The 21,287-nt window shown below is 38.9% G+C and overlaps 1 protein-coding gene across 1 annotated transcript; it reads right to left on the reverse strand.

The window, feature by feature from the left end:
• Positions 1–18,056: 18,056 nt before the first annotated feature.
• On the reverse strand, positions 18,057–21,080 carry LOC121381733 (putative nuclease HARBI1). The gene is made up of 4 exons (XM_041511080.1): positions 20,992–21,080; positions 19,675–20,401; positions 18,835–19,003; positions 18,057–18,082 (listed from the first exon to the last, which is right to left on the reverse strand). The coding sequence occupies exons 1-4, from the start codon at positions 21,078–21,080 to the stop codon at positions 18,057–18,059; spliced, it is 1,011 nt and encodes a 336-aa protein (XP_041367014.1).
• Between the last annotated feature and the right edge of the window lie 207 nt (positions 21,081–21,287).

Genomic DNA, 21,287 nt, shown 5'->3' on the forward strand with positions numbered 1-21,287 from the left:
GAATGACCAATTAAATTAATATATTGATTTCTCTTTTCTTCTATTGGACAATGAAGAGATGGATTCTAGTCTTCCTTGTTATTAATTTCATTTCAACTTATGTTCGTGCTTTTATCCCATTAAGGTTCAAGCACGCTGTCTTGGGCACACACACCTCAGCTATCTGGGCTGTCCAGGACAGTGGGTTAGTGGTTAGTGAGAGAGAAGAGTGGTCTTATACCCATTGAATTGTTAAAACTCGCTCTGGGTGGTAGCCGGTACCGAGCTTCGAACCCTGTACCTACCAGACTTAATATCCGATGACTTAACCACGAGACCATCGAGGCCGGTCTTCCTTGTTAAGAGTATCCACTAACTGGAGTGACATATAACGTGATGGTAAATCAACATCTTCCACCTGAGGTACGATAGGTCTCAAGATCGACCCCTCTTACTGAACCACTTAATAAAGGTTCTGTCCCACCATACAAATCATCTAGGGGAACAAAACAATCAACTAAGAGACGTGGCTGCTGACTATGGATGACGACAGGTTTAGGTTTGACTGTACTTCTATTTCTCATTGCATAGCCATTGTTTCTTCTGATAGGTGTTTGAAGATTACTTTCTTTTTCGTAGATCCAAAGTAGAAAGGGGAACACACAATGTTGGTCAAAATATCTAAACGCATATACTCACACCGATACAAATTTGTGTTTAGGTCAGGTGGGAAGTGATCATTATATAAAATAAAACTCATTTAAACATTTAGACAATGAGAGTATAAACAATATTTTGTTAGGATGTATCTACATTTTGCTAATAATATCTTCGCTAAAATATGGCTGAATAAGAAAAATATCAATAATGTGATTGCAGAGTACAGAGCTTTTTGTATGCAATCGATTTGAATACCCTGTGTAAATTGGAGAAACGATTTTTCATCTGAAATAATTGTTATTCCCATGTATACACAACACCATTTTGAGATACTAATTATCTTGCGCTAAATAATTGTTCATGGCAGAGTGGACATCGACTGACTCATCATTCACGAACACGGGTCCCAGTCATAGGCATCACGATATAACGTAATATGGCATCAAAACCGTCACTATCGGAAATCCAATAACAAACTGTTTATGACATATGACTGGTCAATAACCGAAACAATCGAACAGGTGCCAGCCTTATGCTCCATTTTATTATGGTGGAGTATCCCCTAAACAGGTATTTTTCTTATTATGATGCATTAAACTTAAAGTGATAACTACAAAGAGAAAACTTATTAATAATGAACAGAGTACACGGCAGGATATTATAAGTTGTAGAAGCAACACGAGGGGTATATGGCTTTTTATGTACCCTCTGTGTGTGATTTTACCCCGAGCCGAAGGCGAGGGGGTAAAAGAGCACACAGAGGGTACATAAAAAGCCATATACCCCGAGAGATGCTTCTACAACGAATTTATCTTTCCGACATGTTAAACCATATAGCCAAATAATCAAAATAACGCCAGACAATAATTGTTAACAATTTATTAACGGAGCCGTACCACGCGGACGCGAACGAAACCACTTGCCAGTGACGAAAAATAGTTCCATCGATAAACGAGTTTTTAACTTCAAATGTTTGTAATACGAAATTGTCTGAAACAGATATTAATAAATAAAAATAAAAAATCTCTTTTTTATCAGAAGTGTATGTAGTAAAAAAATAAAAATACTAAAATAAAAACCAACTGTTGCTAATCGCGCATTAATACAATAACACCACGACCGTAATTAGGTAGCCGAGTTCAACATTGCAGCTTTTAAAAGTGTATTTTATAGTAAAAATAAAATTAATTATGTATACTTGATTGATTATCAATGTTATTTATAATCTAATTATTGCTTTAGCATTAACTGGGGTGGCTGGAAACTGTTGGAAATTACAGACGGGGTATAAGAGAATTTGGCTCCGCCCACAGGGGTATAAGGGATTTTGTCCAACGGCAAACATCCAATGGGATTAAAGAAGTTTACATGAAGGCGCCATAAGTGTATTTGCTTAACAAAAACACGACTTTTAAAATAAATTATGTTTTGTTTTGGTTTTTGGTTTTTTTATGAATACTATCATGATACTTAGTCTAACTAAAAGTTTAGCTTGTTTATATATATAGTTAAAACTACATTATTTGAGGCCGAGGTGTATTTGTAAATGACATTTCCATTGTGATTACTAATTGCTTGTAGCACGTTTGGCTGCATACTTTCAAATATATGTACACCATGTTGGCTGTATAGCTACCTGAAAATAAATATATGCTATGGCGTGTGTTTCTATCAGAATCACCTAGCCCAGTGGTAAAGCGCTCGCTTGGTGCGAGGTCGGTTTGAGATCGATTCCCGTCAGTAAGCCCATTGGACTATTTGTCGTTCCAGCCAGTGCACCACGACTGGTACACCAAATACCGTGGTATGTGCTATCCTGTCTATGGGATGATGCATATAAAAGATCCCTGGCTGCACATGTCCGACGCTATATAACCGTAAATAAAATGTGTTGAGTGCGTCGTTAAATAAACCATTTCTTTCCTTCCTTCCTTCCTATTAGAATGAAAATAAATGATAAATGTGTCGTTAAATTACAAATATCGATATCGATATAATTTTGAAGATTACCCTGCTATCCATAACAAAAATCACATAGACACAGGGTTCTTGCACGTACATCTTCAATTTACGACAGTCATGGCCAACTGGATAAAAATGTCAAAAGAAACCACCGCAACCATATATTGACTTGCTGTGGATGTTTTATGTGTACTTTCCTACAGACAACATAACATATCCAAACAATTGATTTATCAGTCGTGGGCTACTGGTTGCAACGTAAAACAATTGTTTTTGCTCAACGGATCGATCCTAAGATTCATTCTCCATTAAATCAGCACATTCCAACTTCAAAACATGATAAAAAAAAAAAATTCTGTTTGGCTTTCAACCATGCTTTTATTCTAAAGACGTACATTTCAGGAAACCATGGCTCATTTTTTTTTCTTTTAAGCAGTAATAGATAAAACTTTATCTGCATATGAATAAACATACTGGGCCGAATTGACGAAAGGTGATCATCGCTCGTTTATCTTAGATGCGTGTAAGACTTAAACCATGGCTATGAATAAACATACTGGGCCGAATTGACGAAAGGTGATCATCGCTCGTTTATCTTAAATGCGTGTAAGTCTTAAACCATGGCTATGAATAAACATACTGGGCCGAATTGACGAAAGGTGATCATCGCTCTTTATCTTAGATGCGTGTAAGTCTTAAACCATGGCTATGAATAAACATACTGGGCCGAATTGACGAAAGGTGATCATCGCTCGTTTATCTTAGATGCGTGTAAGTCTTAAACGCGGATAAAATAACACTTGTACGCGTGTGACTAAACACCTGCGTTTATCGTATATTATGAAAATACGAACACGTGCAATTTGCTATCCGCGTGTAACTTGTATCTGACGACAAATAGGATGATATTTCTGTTCTTCAGTTATGTTACCATTTACAAATTATGGTCATGGTTATCACGTGCATTATCACATGAAAACATTTAAGAAATGGGAGGGGGTGATTTTCCTGTATATCACAAATAGATAAAAAAGATATTTCATTTTCTTAATGACAAATAATGCTAATTACTGTTAACATTAAAACAAAGTTCCATTAGCTCACGTAATATTTTCATAAAGTAATTTAAAATATAATGATAGGAAATAAAGAGGGTGTTTTAACCCCCCCCCCCCCCCCCAACCACCTACCCACCCACCCAACACACACACACAAATACATGTGTACAAAACTGTAAACGCCAGTTAATACTCTTATACCATCTTATGAAAAGTAATGTCGGCAAAAAAGCGCACAGAAAATTATTCTCACGATGAAAGAATGGCTTTAATTGAATTAATTCAAAGTCACAAAGAGGTCATAGAAGATAAAAAGAGTGACAACAAATAAAACTTAAGAAAGCAGGCGGCATGGGACACCATTACAAAACAAATGGTAGCCCTATTTCCAGATAGGCCAAAATGTACCATGAAAGATTTGAAGGAGTTGTGGCGTCGCATGAAAACCAAAGCCAAGGGAGTAGCCAGGGCAAAGAAGGTTGACATCCTGGAGACAGGAGGTGGAAAATCAGTTGTTGGTGATCTTGGAGATGAGATACTGGCCATTTTAAACATCATCGTCGGTGAACTAGAGCAGTACCACAACAAGTTGGACGACGATAAGGCAAATTCCGCAGAACCGGATGCTGCTAATATTCCTACCTATGTTAACGATCCCGGAACGAGTCATTTTACCTGTCCATCTACTGATACTAACAGGTAAGGATTTCCAACACCCAGATAATTGTAAAATATTATTCTCCTATTCTACGATAGGTAACCAACATACCTCAGTGCGATCGGTCTTCGGGGGAACCCTTCTGGTTGATTTACATCCCAACCAGTACCCAGACTGATCTTTGAAAGGCCGTGATGTGTGCTATTTATATTTATTAAATTAAATATAAAATAAAACCATATGTGATGACACGATTCAGTCGAAGTGTAGAAACCAATGGTTTTAAACAAATATTCCCTTTCTTTCATATTTTGGTGTATGTTATTTGGGTTTAACGATGTCAGAAAGAAAGAAAGAAATTTTGTTTGTTTAACGACGCTACTAGAGCACATTGATTTATTAATTATCGGCTATTGGATGTCAAACATTTGTTCATTGTTACACGTAGTAAGAGGAAATCCGCTAAATGTTTCAATTAGTAGCAAGGGATCTTTAAAATGCACTTTCCAATAGACCGGACAGTACATACCACGACCTTTGGTATGTCAGTCGTGGATCATTGGTTATAATGGGAAAAAGCGAACAATATCAAAGGAAATCTTTTTAAAACAGTTATTAACAACAATTTCAAGTGGATTAGGTTGAGACTACCAAGTCTGGAAGTTCAGTACCTAAGCAGAATGTCATAATGTACTTGTAATTACATGTACATAAGTATATTATGACATCCTGTAATTTTAAGTATTTTACAAATTATACATTGCAATTCAATGAAATCTTCAATACTTTATTTCAGTATTGATATAACAATTTATGAAGATCAAGTTGTGGATGAAGATGATGTTGATATTTCACCCATGATACAAAAACAAGAATCCAAAGGGTTAGTATTACTTTTATTCAAACTGTTTTTGATGAATTCATTTACTCTTAATTTGTGTTTGCCATAATATTTTCTTCTTCTGTAACTCCAGTAAACGAAATAAATCATTACCAGTTGTCAGAAACACGTCAGTGGTACTAAAGAAGACAGACGAAGCTTTGAGTTATCTGAAAGTTGAACATGAAGCAAAGATGAAATCGATTTCATTACAGCAAGATGCTGCTCGGAGTAAGAAAAGGGCATATGACGCAAAAACTGATTATTACACTGAAAAACGGAAGAAACTTTGTATTGATTTGTAATAAAATTGTTATTAAAACCTTAATATTATATTTGCGTATGTATGTTACGTATGTTATGTATGTATGTATGTTATGTATGTATGTAACACTGGATTTCAACACAAAGACGGACGCAATGTGTAAAGGTTCTTTATTTGAAAGAAGGATGTTGTTTTAAACCCTATAAAAATAATAAAAATAATATTAAAATACATAAATAACAACATTATACACAAAAGCATAAAAACTACACAACTCTCTGCAGTATATTTAAAGAAAATTAGAAAATTTGTTTCTAATTTTCATTATTATTCATACTTACCTAGTGCTAGCACAACAAATATGCTATTCAACCTGAGTCATACCTACACACTGCAGAATGCTCTCCCTTGCCGGATATGCGCAATGCTATCCTTGCACGGGCTACCTGTAACTTCATTCTCGGTTCAAAGTCCACCCACCGAGGGAAAGCCTCATAGGGGTGGGTGGGAGGTATAGTTTGTTGTGCTAGCACTAGGTAAGTATGAATAATAATGAAAATTAGAAACAAATTTTCTAATAGTCTTATTCAACTTACTGTGCTAGCACAACAAATATGCTATAACGGACGTGCAATGACACCGTTAGAGCACATGAATTCAACATTAATGGGAGGAGGTAAGAAAATAGAGGACTTACCCGTACCCAAAAAGCTCTTTTGAAGTAATGACATGGAGATAGGACGAACCACGACATACGGTAACAAGGAGTCAAAAAACTTTTGGGAATAAAAAGGGGCTTCCCAAAAGAAAAACTCATCCCCATGAAAGGGAGGAAAAACATCTCCCCAGGGAGAGGAAACGGTAGACAACACTACAAAAAAACCCATCCCTCAGAAAAGGGTGGAGTGTTAAATATGTCCGAAGCGTGAATCGATGGCAGTCGGACGGAAAAGAGGTCGACCCCTTTCCGTTTCCCTGCGCACAGACACGATGTGTTGAGCCGCAATGTCTGTCTGGATCCTACACGTACCGTCAGGACCAACCGCCATATCCCGGAAATAGAAACGGTCAAAAGTGTGCCGTCCTTTCCAAACCCCTGCATTCATGACCTTTATAATATCTAAAGAGTCATGAAAATTCAGGGAAGCAGAAATGGCTCGGATCTCATGTGGTTTAACAGAGAAATTCCGTAACACATGATCACCCGCCATCTCATATGCTAGCTTGATGGTAGCTGCTATCCATCGAGACAAAGCATTTTTTGTGACATCACCCGGCCTAATGGTATAAGAAATAAACAATCTCTTTTTACCCTGCCGCCGGTTTTTCGTACGCTCCAAATAATACTTCAATGCTCTCACTGGCAAAGAAGTCTATCCGAGTTATCAAATGACAGTGTACGAGATAAACTGTGAATGACAGTAGGTGGAAACTCTTCCCCCGGAGACTGGTTTTTAGCAACAAAGATAGGGTCGGTACGTAAAGTGACAGACCCGTCCGAATTGTAATCAACCAAGTCATGCAAAAAAGCATGTATCTCACTGATCCGACGACAAGCTGCCAGTGAAACCAGAAACAGTCTTCCACGTCAAGGCACGAAGACTAGCAAACCTCAACGGCTCATAAGGCGCACCCTTAAGAGCATGTAACACCAGAAAGACATTCCATTTCGGAATAATGGAAGGTCGTTCAACCGTTGATTGTAATGATTTAAGTAAATCATGCAACACCAAGTTCGTAGAAAAGTCACGACATCCACACTGTTTAAGAGTAGTGAAAATCGCAGCTCTGTGACTTTTCATTGTCGTGACTTTAAGTTTCCTTTCTTGGACCAACGCCAGAAAGTACTCCGCTAAATCGTTGACAGTAGGCGATAAGGGATCGAAATCCCGTGCGTTCGCCAAACGAACCCACATACGCCAGTGACACTGATAAACCGACTCGGTAAATTTGCGTCACGTGACAAGGTTCCTGGACCACTTTGGTCAACACCTTGCCGAGTAAGACAGGAGGAGGGAAGGCATAAAAATCCAGTCCCGTCCAATCCATACTTAACGCGTCGTACTCCAACGCCAATGTGTCCGGTACCGGGGACACGAACACCGGCAATTGGTTGTTCAACCGTGTGGCAAAAATATGCCGTTATGGTGGCTGTGGAAAATCCACATGATACGTGAGGTACCGCCTTTTACACCCAGGCGGTATTCGCTGTCTCTGAGAGTTGAATAAATAGCTAGGGTTTTAGAGATATCAGGGAGAAACATATTGGAAGGCCCCAGGGAACGTTAGTCCGTTTGGACTTGGTAAGTATCATTTCTGCTCTGTTGTATAACCTTGATGTGATTGATGTGACTTTAAATATTTTAATACCGTATTATACCAATATTATTTAGACGGTGCTGCCGGTCATCTGACACAGTAATCTGTAGGCTCACTGTCCTAAATAATTATAAAAAGCTTAGCCAGTCATCCTAGAGGACCTAGGTTATTGTCTTTATTGTGATAGATACCAGTATTAATTCTGTGTTACAAGGTTACTGAATGAGTAGTTAAGGGTTAATTAAAAATTAACCAGTTAGGAATAGAGTTGTAATTCCTTTATTTATTAAGTTCCCCTGGCAGCATTTCTCCATTATCACACGTGTGGGTGTTGTGTCACGGTGAAGTGATTAGCATATTGTGTAAACTAGACACCTAGAGATTAACTAATTAAGTGATCAGTTCTGGGTTGTTATTATTTGTTGTTGTTAATTACTACTGCGGCAGTACATTTGTCAGCGTAGGTTAATACAGATTCCAAAGAGTATTGTGTTTTTGTTGTGTTTTCTAGTGAACTAAACGTGCTATATTACATATACTTTATATAAGATCGTATCTCTGATCATACCTAGACGAGCCACATTAGGGTATAACCGCCCGTTACAGAGAGATCTAATAGATATACAGTTAGGAGAGATATTTGGATAATCGTGTGTTTCATTCAGTTACGGGTATTATAGGATCCCCGTGACACTGCCCCCCCCCCCCCCCCCCACGGGTATGGTTGCTAACGGTACCTCCGAAAGCAACTGCCGATCGTTCACGTACCCTCACCCCAACCGCTTACCACCCGTAGGCGCAACGCCTTTGGTGAACTGAGAACGGAACGCAGTACGACGTTTGCGTCCTCGCTTAGCGGAAGACGGGTTGTTACCTGGTTGCCTCCTAGTGTCAGGAACCCTAGGGATCTGAGCCGACTGTAAAAAAGCAGCCTTTTTCACAGGAGGAGGCTTGAACCCCGAAAACGTGGACCGACGTTTACCAGAGGTTGAGGGTCGAGTGTTTGGGACTGGTCGCGACAAATCCTTGTCTAGGACAATATTAAAATTGGGACCGAAAAGTAAATTTTCCTGTACCGAACGTGTAGGATAAAACGTTTTTGCAACGTTTGACACACTCAAACCCGCCAGGTAATGGTCACGCCGTAACAAAAGACTGTTCGCAAACAATCGGCCAGATAACTGAGCGATATGCTTAGAGGCTTTTGACGCAGCCTCCAAACAGCCTTTCGCCATCGCGGGAAGGCTCTTGACAGCCTTATCCAAGCCAAATAGGAACGTACCTAAATGGTTATTAACCTGGAACATCGACTTAGCCAGCCGTTCGAACGATTCCAGATCCGCGATTGGCAATGACACATGCGGCGATGGGGAACAAGCGGCTCGGACACTAACGGGAACGACTGCCGGATGTTCGAGAAAATCCGCCCCCAACGTCTCATAGGAGTCAGCACGAAAAATGCGCGCTCCAGTTAAGATTTCCCCCGTAGGCAGTGCCGTTGGGTACTCATCAACACACACTCCCAGGATACGATCACTGCCAGTGATCAACACATCAATGTCACAAAGTGAACTGTGCGCCTGCTGTGCAAGTGGTAAACCCGACTCCTCACGAGGAGTGACCAAATTCAAAGAACGGTTCCCGAAGGAGACACCCTTGAATGTAGGCTGGGCCTCAACCTGAGGTATAGCGTCCCCGCATACCTGTCGGACCTGGTCCCTGACAAAAGCCAGAACCGCCGGATAATCACAGTCCTCCTCTACCTCCGAACCGAAGTGAGAGAGAGCTGGGTCAGCGACAGAATCCGGTCCAACCGACGCTTCCTCTGAAGCCAGGTCACTGTCCACTGGATCCCGAAGATCTATATGGACTCCTCCCCCTAATCGAGACGCCCCTGGGGCAGCGTCTCCCAAGACGGAAACAATAGGAACCGAATGACAATCCCTAACTGCATCGTCAAACTGCTGTCGAGACGCAGTTTCTGCTGGTTTTGGCGGAAAACCAGGGGGGGGGGGGGAATGGGAGCCGTACCCGACGGTCCCGTCTGCGAAAGCAATGATCCCAACTGAGACGAAGCGTTCAAAAATTCCACAAAACTCCAAAACAACGTTTCCTGAAAGCCTAACGGTCGTTCCTGCGCCAAGTGCGAAACGGTCGGAGTTTGCGGCCACAGAGTACCCCCAGCCGAGGGGTATCTGCGCGAACCTCGTCCTCTATCGAGTAAAGTCGAAGAGGTAGGGACCAAAGACGGTGCAAACTGTGAGGAGATGTCCGTTGCTACCGAAGTCACCGGACCCTTAGGGTAAACATATGCAAACGGAGGACCCAAACGGGATGAGTCCTCCACCCAACGGTAAACATCGGTCGGGATGCCATCAGAGACGGATCCCGGCATCTGAACAACTGGCTCAGTTCGAAGCAAACTGGCAGAACTCTCCTCGGGCCTTGAGAATGCTGAGGTGACAAAGCGACTGTCAGCAATCGAAGGCAAAGTCGGGGCCACTTGCTCTGCGGACGAAGCAGTGGACCTATGCACAACGGAGTGCATGTGCTCGGTAACCGATGAAGTCGTCAAAACCGGTGCCGCGACGACTCCACCCTGCCCCCCTTCTGTTTGTAAAGGTAACCGTAACGACGATGGCGACGCCCGCGACGAAGCCACACAAACAGAAGGCGCCGTCACTAACGAAGACGGCTCACGTACCACGGTCACAATAGGAGCCCGGGGGGGGGGGGGGGGGGGCGCTCCCGAAGTATCTGTAACTGTACTCGTAACACGGACCGACGAAGAAACACCCTTGTGTTTCCCCCCTTTCCGGACACTTTTCGAAGTGTCTACAGACTGATGGGACCTACCCACTAAGTCCGACTTGCCGACTACTGCCGAAGCAGACGACAAGATTTTGCTGGTACCCGAAACCTTAGTCTGCGAACCGAACTGAACCCACTGGTCAGGAGACCACGTGGCGCAGATCTCACACTGACGGTCTTGTGAACAAGACCGACAGTCCGGACACAACACGTGTGTCTTTACGTCGTAAAGGAAATGGACAACCATCTCGCGCACAAACTTTCCGTGCGCTAGCTGTCAACGAACTCGCGTCGGACATGGTAAATTCAACACAGAATTCCCAACTACCAACCGTATGTCAAGTTCAACCAAAAAACAAACACAAAATTATAAGTAAAGAAAACTTTTTGCCAAAGCTTAACAGGTGTTAACAAGTGGACTGCAGAATTGAGAATGAAGTTACAGGTAGCCCATGCAAGGATAGCATTGCGCATATCCGGCAAGGGAGAGAAATCTGCAGTGTGTTGGTATGACTCAGGTTGAATAGCATATTTGTTGTGCTAGCACAGTAAGTTGAATAAGACTATATACTATTTATCCAAATATACATACCAAGGAATTTAATTAATGCTACTCATTAATGCTATAAATACACTATATATTATCTAATATTTATTAATAAAGGATTAATAAATAATCTAAAGTCCACATCTCTTTTCATAAAGTTCAGCACAATTTAAGGTTAAGCTATACAATATAAATATTTACAATATGATATAATTAAAACTAAGCTTCTGTTTACAAGTACATGAACTGCACGTGCATTAAGAATACTGCACGGGCCTTAAACAAGAATGTACCTGAGCAATAATCAATAGTCTACCTTTCGCTGTGGGCGATAGGGCGACAGAACATAGGTCGTCAATAGGAAATGTAGATATCAGCAGCTATAAAACAAATAAAACACTTATAAATCACCGTCCATATCTGATATACTAAAATATAGAAAACACAGTACTCTTCTATTTGTCAAGTACAAGCTAAGCTAGTATAATAATCTATATCAAATGAACGTAATTACGCCATTACATGCCTTATTATAAATTAATTATTACATTTATTCCCCTATATAAAATCTTAATCCAAATTAACTTCATAGATTAAACACTAGTATTAATGTATATGTATAATTCTAAAATATGTAATCTAAATAAATTATATTTAATTGCTTTAGTGTATAAAATTATAATTGCTTATTAATTACATTTAATTTTATGCAAGTTAATAAAAAGAGTGCAAATTAGAAAAGATAAAGAAAACTAACCTCAAAAATTTCAAAATGGCGTCTATTTCAGAGAATGAAAAGCACGTCCTTTCTGGTCAGGTGAATTTCAAAAAGTCATTAGTCACCTGTTGGCTTAAACATATCAGTCAGTAGGTGAGTACTGGTCAGTGTCAAAGGTCAGTATTCTAAACATGAAACAAGCTACACTAACTGCCCTAAAGTATTGAACCTTAACTAAAACCCAGTGTATGTGTGTATTTTGTACAGTGCAGTGCAATAGCTTAAAATCATAAAACATTCACCTGGTTACATTCTCCCCCCACTAAGTGAAATAACGTCCTCGTTATTTACATGCCCCCGAGTTCTCCATTACTATAGCAAGTAATGCTTGACAAGCATTGTCTGGCATACTGTCAAGAACACCTGTAGCAGCTAGAGAAGTCAGAAAAGTTGCCTTTTCTTTCCAATTTGGCCTGTCATCCCTCAGTACTTGCGTAGTCATGGAAAACTCACCTGACCGGTACCAATCAGGTGATTTCCTAGGTCTCGTTGACCTTCTTGGAACTGGAACCGGTGTGATCTGCTTTACTTCTGTTTCTTCAGTCACAGAGGGATCTTCAAATGTAATAGCATCCTCCAGGACTTCATCTGCATCTGAAGGTTCTTCCTGTGCAGGAGCCTCTTCAAGTTCCAGGGCTAACTCATCCGGAACTAAAGTAGTAACCTCCTGTAAGGTCTCCTCTGCAGGTACTTCTTTGGTTGCAACAGATGTTTACGACGAAAAGCTCCAACCAACATCAGAGCCCCTCTGGTAAATATCCGAACGAGTCAACCGTTGGAATTGCTGTGCATGGATTATCTGACTCTGGAGTCATCGAAAAGTGGTTTCCAAAATATTTTGGTTATCACCGATCATTTTACCAGATATGCACAGGCTTTTCCAACGAAGAACCAGACTGCCAAGACAACAGCTGAAGTTTTATTTAACCAGTTCATTGTGCATTGTGGTTTTCCACAGCGGATTCACACAGACCAGGGTGCCAATTTCCAAAGTGGTTTAATGAAAGAACTTTATCACATAGCTGGAATAGACAAGTCCAAGACAACACCATACCACCCAATGGGAAATGGCATGTGTGAAAGGTTTAATCGTACACTGCTAGATATGCTGGGAACTTTGACTCCAGACAAAAAACAACAACTGGAAATCACATGTTGCACCATTGGTCCATGCCTATAACAGTACTCGACATGAGTCCACAGGAACCTGAGAGTCTAGGGTTCGGGTCCCTACGTCGGCTCCATTGTAACACTGGATTTCAACACAAAGACGGACGCAATGTGTAAAGGTTCTTTATTTGAAAGAAGGGTGTTGTTTTAAACCCTATAAAAATAATAACAAGAATATTAAAATACATAAATAACAACATCATACACATAAGCATAAAAACTACACAACTCTCTGCAGTATATTTAAAGAAAATATACTATTTATCCAAATATACATACCAAGGAATTTAATTAATGCAACTCATTAATGCTATAAATACACTATATATTATCTAATATTTATTAATAAAGGATTAATAAATAATCTAAAGTCCACATCTCTTTTTATAAAGCTCAGCACAATTTAAGGTTAAGCTATACAATATAAATATTTACAATATGATATAATTAAAACTAAGCTTCTGTTTACAAGTACATGAACTGCAGGTGCATTAAGAATACTGCACGGGCCTTAAACAAGAATGTACCCTGAGCAATAATCAATAGTCTACCTTTCGCTGTGGGCGATAGGGCGACAGAACATAGGTCGTCAATAGGAAATGTAGATATCAGCAGCTATAAAACAAATAAAACACATAAATCACCGTCCATATCTGATATACTAAAATATAGAAAACACAGTACTCTTCTATTTGTCAAGTACAAGCTAAGCTAGTATAATAATATATATCAAATGAACGCAACTACGACATTACACGCCTTATTATAAACTAAGTATTACATTTATTCCCCTATATAAAATCTTAATCCAAATTAATATAACTACTTCATAGATTAAACACTAGTATTAATGTATATGTATAATTCTAAAATATGTAATCTAAATAAATTATATTTAATTGCTTTAGTGTATAAAATTATAATTGCTTATTAATTACATTTAATTTTATGCAAGTTAATAAAAAGAGTGCAAATTAGAAAAGATAAAGAAAACTAACCTCAAAAATTTCAAAATGGCGTCTATTTCAGAGAATGAAAAGCACGTCCTTTCTGGTCAGGTGAATTTCAAAAAGTCATTAGTCACCTGTTGGCTTAAACATATCAGTCAGTAGGTGAGTACTGGTCAGTGTCAAAGGTCAGTATTCTAAACATGAAACAAGCTACACTAACTGCCCTAAAGTATTGAACCTTAACTAAAACCCAGTGTATGTGTGTATTTTGTACAGTGCAGTGCAATAGCTTAAAATCATAAAACATTCACCTGGTTACATTCTCCCCCCACTAAGTGAAATAACGTCCTCGTTATTTACATGCCCCCGAGTTCTCCATTACTATAGCAAGTAATGCTTGACAAGCATTGTCTGGCATACTGTCAAGAACACCTGTAGCAGCTAGAGAAGTCAGAAAAGTTGCCTTTTCTTTCCAATTTGGCCTGTCATCCCTCAGTACTTGCGTAGTCATGGAAAACTCACCTGACCGGTACCAATCAGGTGATTTCCTAGGTCTCGTTGACCTTCTTGGAACTGGAACCGGTGTGATCTGCTTTACTTCTGTTTCTTCAGTCACAGAGGGATCTTCAAATGTAATAGCATCCTCCAGGACTTCATCTGCATCTGAAGGTTCTTCCTGTGCAGGAGCCTCTTCAAGTTCCAGGGCTAACTCATCCGGAACTAAAGTAGTAACCTCCTGTAAGGTCTCCTCTGCAGGTACTTCTTTGGTTGCAACAGATGTTTACGACGAAAAGCTCCAACCAACATCAGAGCCCCTCTGGTAAATATCCGAACGAGTCAACCGTTGGAATTGCTGTGCATGGATTATCTGACTCTGGAGTCATCGAAAAGTGGTTTCCAAAATATTTTGGTTATCACCGATCATTTTACCAGATATGCACAGGCTTTTCCAACGAAGAACCAGACTGCCAAGACAACAGCTGAAGTTTTATTTAACCAGTTCATTGTGCATTGTGGTTTTCCACAGCGGATTCACACAGACCAGGGTGCCAATTTCCAAAGTGGTTTAATGAAAGAACTTTATCACATAGCTGGAATAGACAAGTCCAAGACAACACCATACCACCCAATGGGAAATGGCATGTGTGAAAGGTTTAATCGTACACTGCTAGATATGCTGGGAACTTTGACTCCAGACAAAAAAACAACAACTGGAAATCACATGTTGCACCATTGGTCCATGCCTATAACAGTACTCGACATGAGTCCACAGGAACCTGAGGGTCTAGGGTTCGGGTCCCTACGTCGGCTCCATTGTAACACTGGATTTCAACACAAAGACGGACGCAATGTGTAAAGGTTCTTTATTTGAAAGAAGGGTGTTGTTTTAAACCCTATAAAAATAATAACAAGAATATTAAAATACATAAATAACAACATCATACACAAAAGCATAAAAACTACACAACTCTCTGCAGTATATTTAAAGAAAATATACTATTTATCCAAATATACATACCAAGGAATTTAATTAATGCAACTCATTAATGCTATAAATACACTATATATTATCTAATATTTATTAATAAAGGATTAATAAATAATCTAAAGTCCACATCTCTTTTTATAAAGCTCAGCACAATTTAAGGTTAAGCTATACAATATAAATATTTACAATATGATATAATTAAAACTAAGCTTCTGTTTACAAGTACATGAACTGCAGGTGCATTAAGAATACTGCACGGGCCTTAAACAAGAATGTACCCTGAGCAATAATCAATAGTCTACCTTTCGCTGTGGGCGATAGGGCGACAGAACATAGGTCGTCAATAGGAAATGTAGATATCAGCAGCTATAAAACAAATAAAACACATAAATCACCGTCCATATCTGATATACTAAAATATAGAAAACACAGTACTCTTCTATTTGTCAAGTACAAGCTAAGCTAGTATAATAATATATATCAAATGAACGCAACTACGACATTACACGCCTTATTATAAACTAAGTATTACATTTATTCCCCTATATAAAATCTTAATCCAAATTAATATAACTACTTCATAGATTAAACACTAGTATTAATGTATATGTATAATTCTAAAATATGTAATCTAAATAAATTATATTTAATTGCTTTAGTGTATAAAATTATAATTGCTTATTAATTACATTTAATTTTATGCAAGTTAATAAAAAGAGTGCAAATTAGAAAAGATAAAGAAAACTAACCTCAAAAATTTCAAAATGGCGTCTATTTCAGAGAATGAAAAGCACGTCCTTTCTGGTCAGGTGAATTTCAAAAAGTCATTAGTCACCTGTTGGCTTAAACATATCAGTCAGTAGGTGAGTACTGGTCAGTGTCAAAGGTCAGTATTCTAAACATGAAACAAGCTACACTAACTGCCCTAAAGTATTGAACCTTAACTAAAACCCAGTGTATGTGTGTATTTTGTACAGTGCAGTGCAATAGCTTAAAATCATAAAACATTCACCTGGTTACATTCTCCCCCCACTAAGTGAAATAACGTCCTCGTTATTTACATGCCCCCGAGTTCTCCATTACTATAGCAAGTAATGCTTGACAAGCATTGTCTGGCATACTGTCAAGAACACCTGTAGCAGCTAGAGAAGTCAGAAAAGTTGCCTTTTCTTTCCAATTTGGCCTGTCATCCCTCAGTACTTGCGTAGTCATGGAAAACTCACCTGACCGGTACCAATCAGGTGATTTCCTAGGTCTCGTTGACCTTCTTGGAACTGGAACCGGTGTGATCTGCTTTACTTCTGTTTCTTCAGTCACAGAGGGATCTTCAAATGTAATAGCATCCTCCAGGACTTCATCTGCATCTGAAGGTTCTTCCTGTGCAGGAGCCTCTTCAAGTTCCAGGGCTAACTCATCCGGAACTAAAGTAGTAACCTCCTGTAAGGTCTCCTCTGCAGGTACTTCTTTGGTTGCAACAGATGTTTACGACGAAAAGCTCCAACCAACATCAGAGCCCCTCTGGTAAATATCCGAACGAGTCAACCGTTGGAATTGCTGTGCATGGATTATCTGACTCTGGAGTCATCGAAAAGTGGTTTCCAAAATATTTTGGTTATCACCGATCATTTTACCAGATATGCACAGGCTTTTCCAACGAAGAACCAGACTGCCAAGACAACAGCTGAAGTTTTATTTAACCAGTTCATTGTGCATTGTGGTTTTCCACAGCGGATTCACACAGACCAGGGTGCCAATTTCCAAAGTGGTTTAATGAAAGAACTTTATCACATAGCTGGAATAGACAAGTCCAAGACAACACCATACCACCCAATGGGAAATGGCATGTGTGAAAGGTTTAATCGTACACTGCTAGATATGCTGGGAACTTTGACTCCAGACAAAAAAACAACAACTGGAAATCACATGTTGCACCATTGGTCCATGCCTATAACAGTACTCGACATGAGTCCACAGGAACCTGAGGGTCTAGGGTTCGGGTCCCTACGTCGGCTCCATTGTAACACTGGATTTCAACACAAAGACGGACGCAATGTGTAAAGGTTCTTTATTTGAAAGAAGGGTGTTGTTTTAAACCCTATAAAAATAATAACAAGAATATTAAAATACATAAATAACAACATCATACACAAAAGCATAAAAACTACACAACTCTCTGCAGTATATTTAAAGAAAATATACTATTTATCCAAATATACATACCAAGGAATTTAATTAATGCAACTCATTAATGCTATAAATACACTATATATTATCTAATATTTATTAATAAAGGATTAATAAATAATCTAAAGTCCACATCTCTTTTTATAAAGCTCAGCACAATTTAAGGTTAAGCTATACAATATAAATATTTACAATATGATATAATTAAAACTAAGCTTCTGTTTACAAGTACATGAACTGCAGGTGCATTAAGAATACTGCACGGGCCTTAAACAAGAATGTACCCTGAGCAATAATCAATAGTCTACCTTTCGCTGTGGGCGATAGGGCGACAGAACATAGGTCGTCAATAGGAAATGTAGATATCAGCAGCTATAAAACAAATAAAACACATAAATCACCGTCCATATCTGATATACTAAAATATAGAAAACACAGTACTCTTCTATTTGTCAAGTACAAGCTAAGCTAGTATAATAATATATATCAAATGAACGCAACTACGACATTACACGCCTTATTATAAACTAAGTATTACATTTATTCCCCTATATAAAATCTTAATCCAAATTAATATAACTACTTCATAGATTAAACACTAGTATTAATGTATATGTATAATTCTAAAATATGTAATCTAAATAAATTATATTTAATTGCTTTAGTGTATAAAATTATAATTGCTTATTAATTACATTTAATTTTATGCAAGTTAATAAAAAGAGTGCAAATTAGAAAAGATAAAGAAAACTAACCTAAATAATTTCAAAATGGCGTCTATTTCAGAGAATGAAAAGCATGTCCTTTCTGGTCAGGTGAATTTCAAAAAGTCATTAGTCACCTGTTGGCTTAAACATATCAGTCAGTAGGTGAGTACTGGTCAGTGTCAAAGGTCAGTATTCTAAACATGATACAAGCTACACTAACTGCCCTAAAGTATTGAACCTTAACTAAAACCCAGTGTATGTGTGTATTTTGTACAGTGCAGTGCAATAGCTTAAAATCATAAAACATTCACCTGGTTACATGTATGTATGTATGTATGTATGTATGTATGTGTATTTATTTATTTGTGTGCGCGCATGTGTGTACGAGTGTGTATACGTATGTATGTACTATCCTACTGAAAGTGCTGCTCGCTGAATCGTCTGCTTCCACTCTGTTCATTTCTTGTGGTTGTTCTATTTCTTCCCCAGGTCCGTCGTCCTCTTCATCTGGGAGAGGATCATTCCTTCGCTTCGCCAAATTGTGCAAACACACTGTTGCAACAGTGATAGCCATGTTGTGGTCCAACTGCAGTGGATGCACATAGACCAGTGAATTTAAAACAACAATATTTTATTTTAAATGATATTAATTTAGTAAACATATTCATTATTGCATTTGAAACAGATAGCTCGCTCGAGGTGATTCCGTCGAAGGATCGAACCCGCTCGGTGGACCCACTTCTCTGATTGGGCTTTTTGCCGTTCCAACCAGTGCACCGCGACTGGTATATTAAAGGCCGTGGTATGTACTGTTCTGTTTTTGGGAAAGTGCATATAAAAGATCCCTTGCTATATAAGAAAAATATAGCGGGTTTCCTGTGACTACGTGTCACAATTAACATATGTTTGACGTCCAATAGCCGATGATTAATAAATCAATGTGCTCTAGTGGCGTCGTTAAACAAAACAAACTTTACTTTGAAACAGATATCACTGGAGTCGAAAGAATATTTCAATTAAATTGTGAATTGCCATAATTTAGTATTTTCTTTTACATGATGTATTGGCGTATAAAATTTTACTTACTGAACATCGGAGACTATTTCCTTTACCAACGCAAGGGAATCTACTCTTCCAGATCCCAAATGCTCTTTCAATGACTGATCTTGTACTCCTTTGTACACGGTTGTATCTTGCTTCGGATTCATTTCTAGGGTGACGGACAGGTGTTAGCATGTATGTAGTACATGTATATGCCGGATCCCCTAGCAAAATTCCCTTAAACTCCCCTCTTCGAAATTGTCTACACAAACGAGACTCCTCAAATATTCTGGAATCGTGAACTGACCCGTACCATCTACATACCATATTGGTGAAGAGCAGAAGGTGGTTACAGACCAACTGACAGTTAAGGCTGTAATATCCTTTTCTGTTCATAAAGCATTGTGCAGTCACTCCGCCAGGGTTCACAACTAGGACATGGGAGCCATCAATTGCGCCAATAATACCAGGAAGTTGTGAAATATCATAGAATCCCCGCATCACATCGTGTCTTTCCATTGGGATTTTTGGAAAATGTATGAAATTGTCTTTCTTTTCGCATATAGCTGCTGTCACTCGATGGACTACCTGACAGCATGTCGCCTGTGACACACCGCAAGTATCACCTACAACAATTTGAAAAGATCCACAGGCGTAAAAACGAAGAGCAATGGAAAGTTGATGCAAAGGGAGAAGTGCACGACTCCTTTTTGTAGTGTGTTCAAGGTCAAATTTAACATCATCTAACATAGATCGAAAAGACTCCTTGGAAATTCTATATCGTCTCACGAACTTGACGTCATTCAATTCTTCTAATGGATTACACCAGTCTTTAAAAACTCGCAATGCTCGTCTTTGGACATTATTCCTATGCTCTTCGACCTCTTCCTGAGCTATTTCGAGCACCCGTAACGCGTCAATCGCCACTGTTAAGTGCGGCTTACTGATGAAAAGTGTCGATTACTTTGACTTAAACAATCCCTTGCGTCCGTTTATCTATTTCAATGTATTTTAAACGCAGGTGTCCAACTTAGTCAACTTAGTTATAGTTAACATAAACGTGCTTCGAAATTCTGTATTTGGGTCGTAATTTACAAAATTGTGACATGGACACATTAACACCAGGGTTTTCAAGCAGAAATAGATCATGCAATTTGCTTAAGTAATCATTCAAAATCCGTATCTGTTTCTTTTCGCCACTCACAGTGATAGCATCCCTTTTCCCGGGCATGCATCTGCTTATATCGTCACGTTCAAGAAAAGAAATAACCTGATTCTGTATCTGCAGCGTTAACTGTTGTTGGCGGGTTCGTTTGAATGCATTAAGTACTTTTGATTTTGATGAAGTGAAGGCGTGACGTGTGATTCCAGTTTGTCGTGTCATGTACCTCAGACATCTATACTTCTTCACAATGCTGCCACTTACAATTTTGTTAATGATTGTTCTAGTTTTTTTGTGAAATGTTTTGGGTATGTGATGCTTTGATTTCAGATAATATACAGTTGCCAATCTGCAGTTTTCGTACTACTGACCGAGGTAGTAATCGAGGGCTAAGTCCACTTTTTCTAATATCATGATAAGTTTTAGCTTTTGGAGTAAGCAGCTGGTCATTAAAAGTCATAGTGGGCCTCTCTGGAACGGGTGCATGCTTTCTCTGTTTTAGTCTTTCATACCTTTTCTTAAATCGGTTTAAACTCTACTTTGAGCTGTTTAATTGTATTTCTAGTATTTAGCTGTGCCCTTGATCGTCTCTTTTTTTGAAGAGTTTGGTTATGGAATGGAAGTTTCACTAAAAGTGTTTTGGTTTGTAGCGATCTGGTGTTGAGAG

Source organism: Gigantopelta aegis, chromosome 9 (genome assembly GCF_016097555.1).
Source record: "Gigantopelta aegis isolate Gae_Host chromosome 9, Gae_host_genome, whole genome shotgun sequence".
Lineage (NCBI taxonomy): Eukaryota > Metazoa > Mollusca > Gastropoda > Neomphalida > Peltospiridae > Gigantopelta > Gigantopelta aegis.

Bases quoted from the DNA above. Each gene is read 5' to 3' on its own strand.
- LOC121381733 (XM_041511080.1), bottom strand. From the start codon at position 21,080: ATGACTTTTAATGACCAGCTGCTTACTCCAAAAGCTAAAACTTATCAT. The intron at 19,004-19,674 runs GCATATACATGT...CATCCACTGCAG, and splicing joins GAATTTTGCTAGGGGATCCG to TTGGACCACAACATGGCTAT. The intron at 18,083-18,834 runs GTAGGATAGTAC...TTTGTTTTATAG, and splicing joins TTCAGCGAGCAGCACTTTCA to CTGCTGATATCTACATTTCC.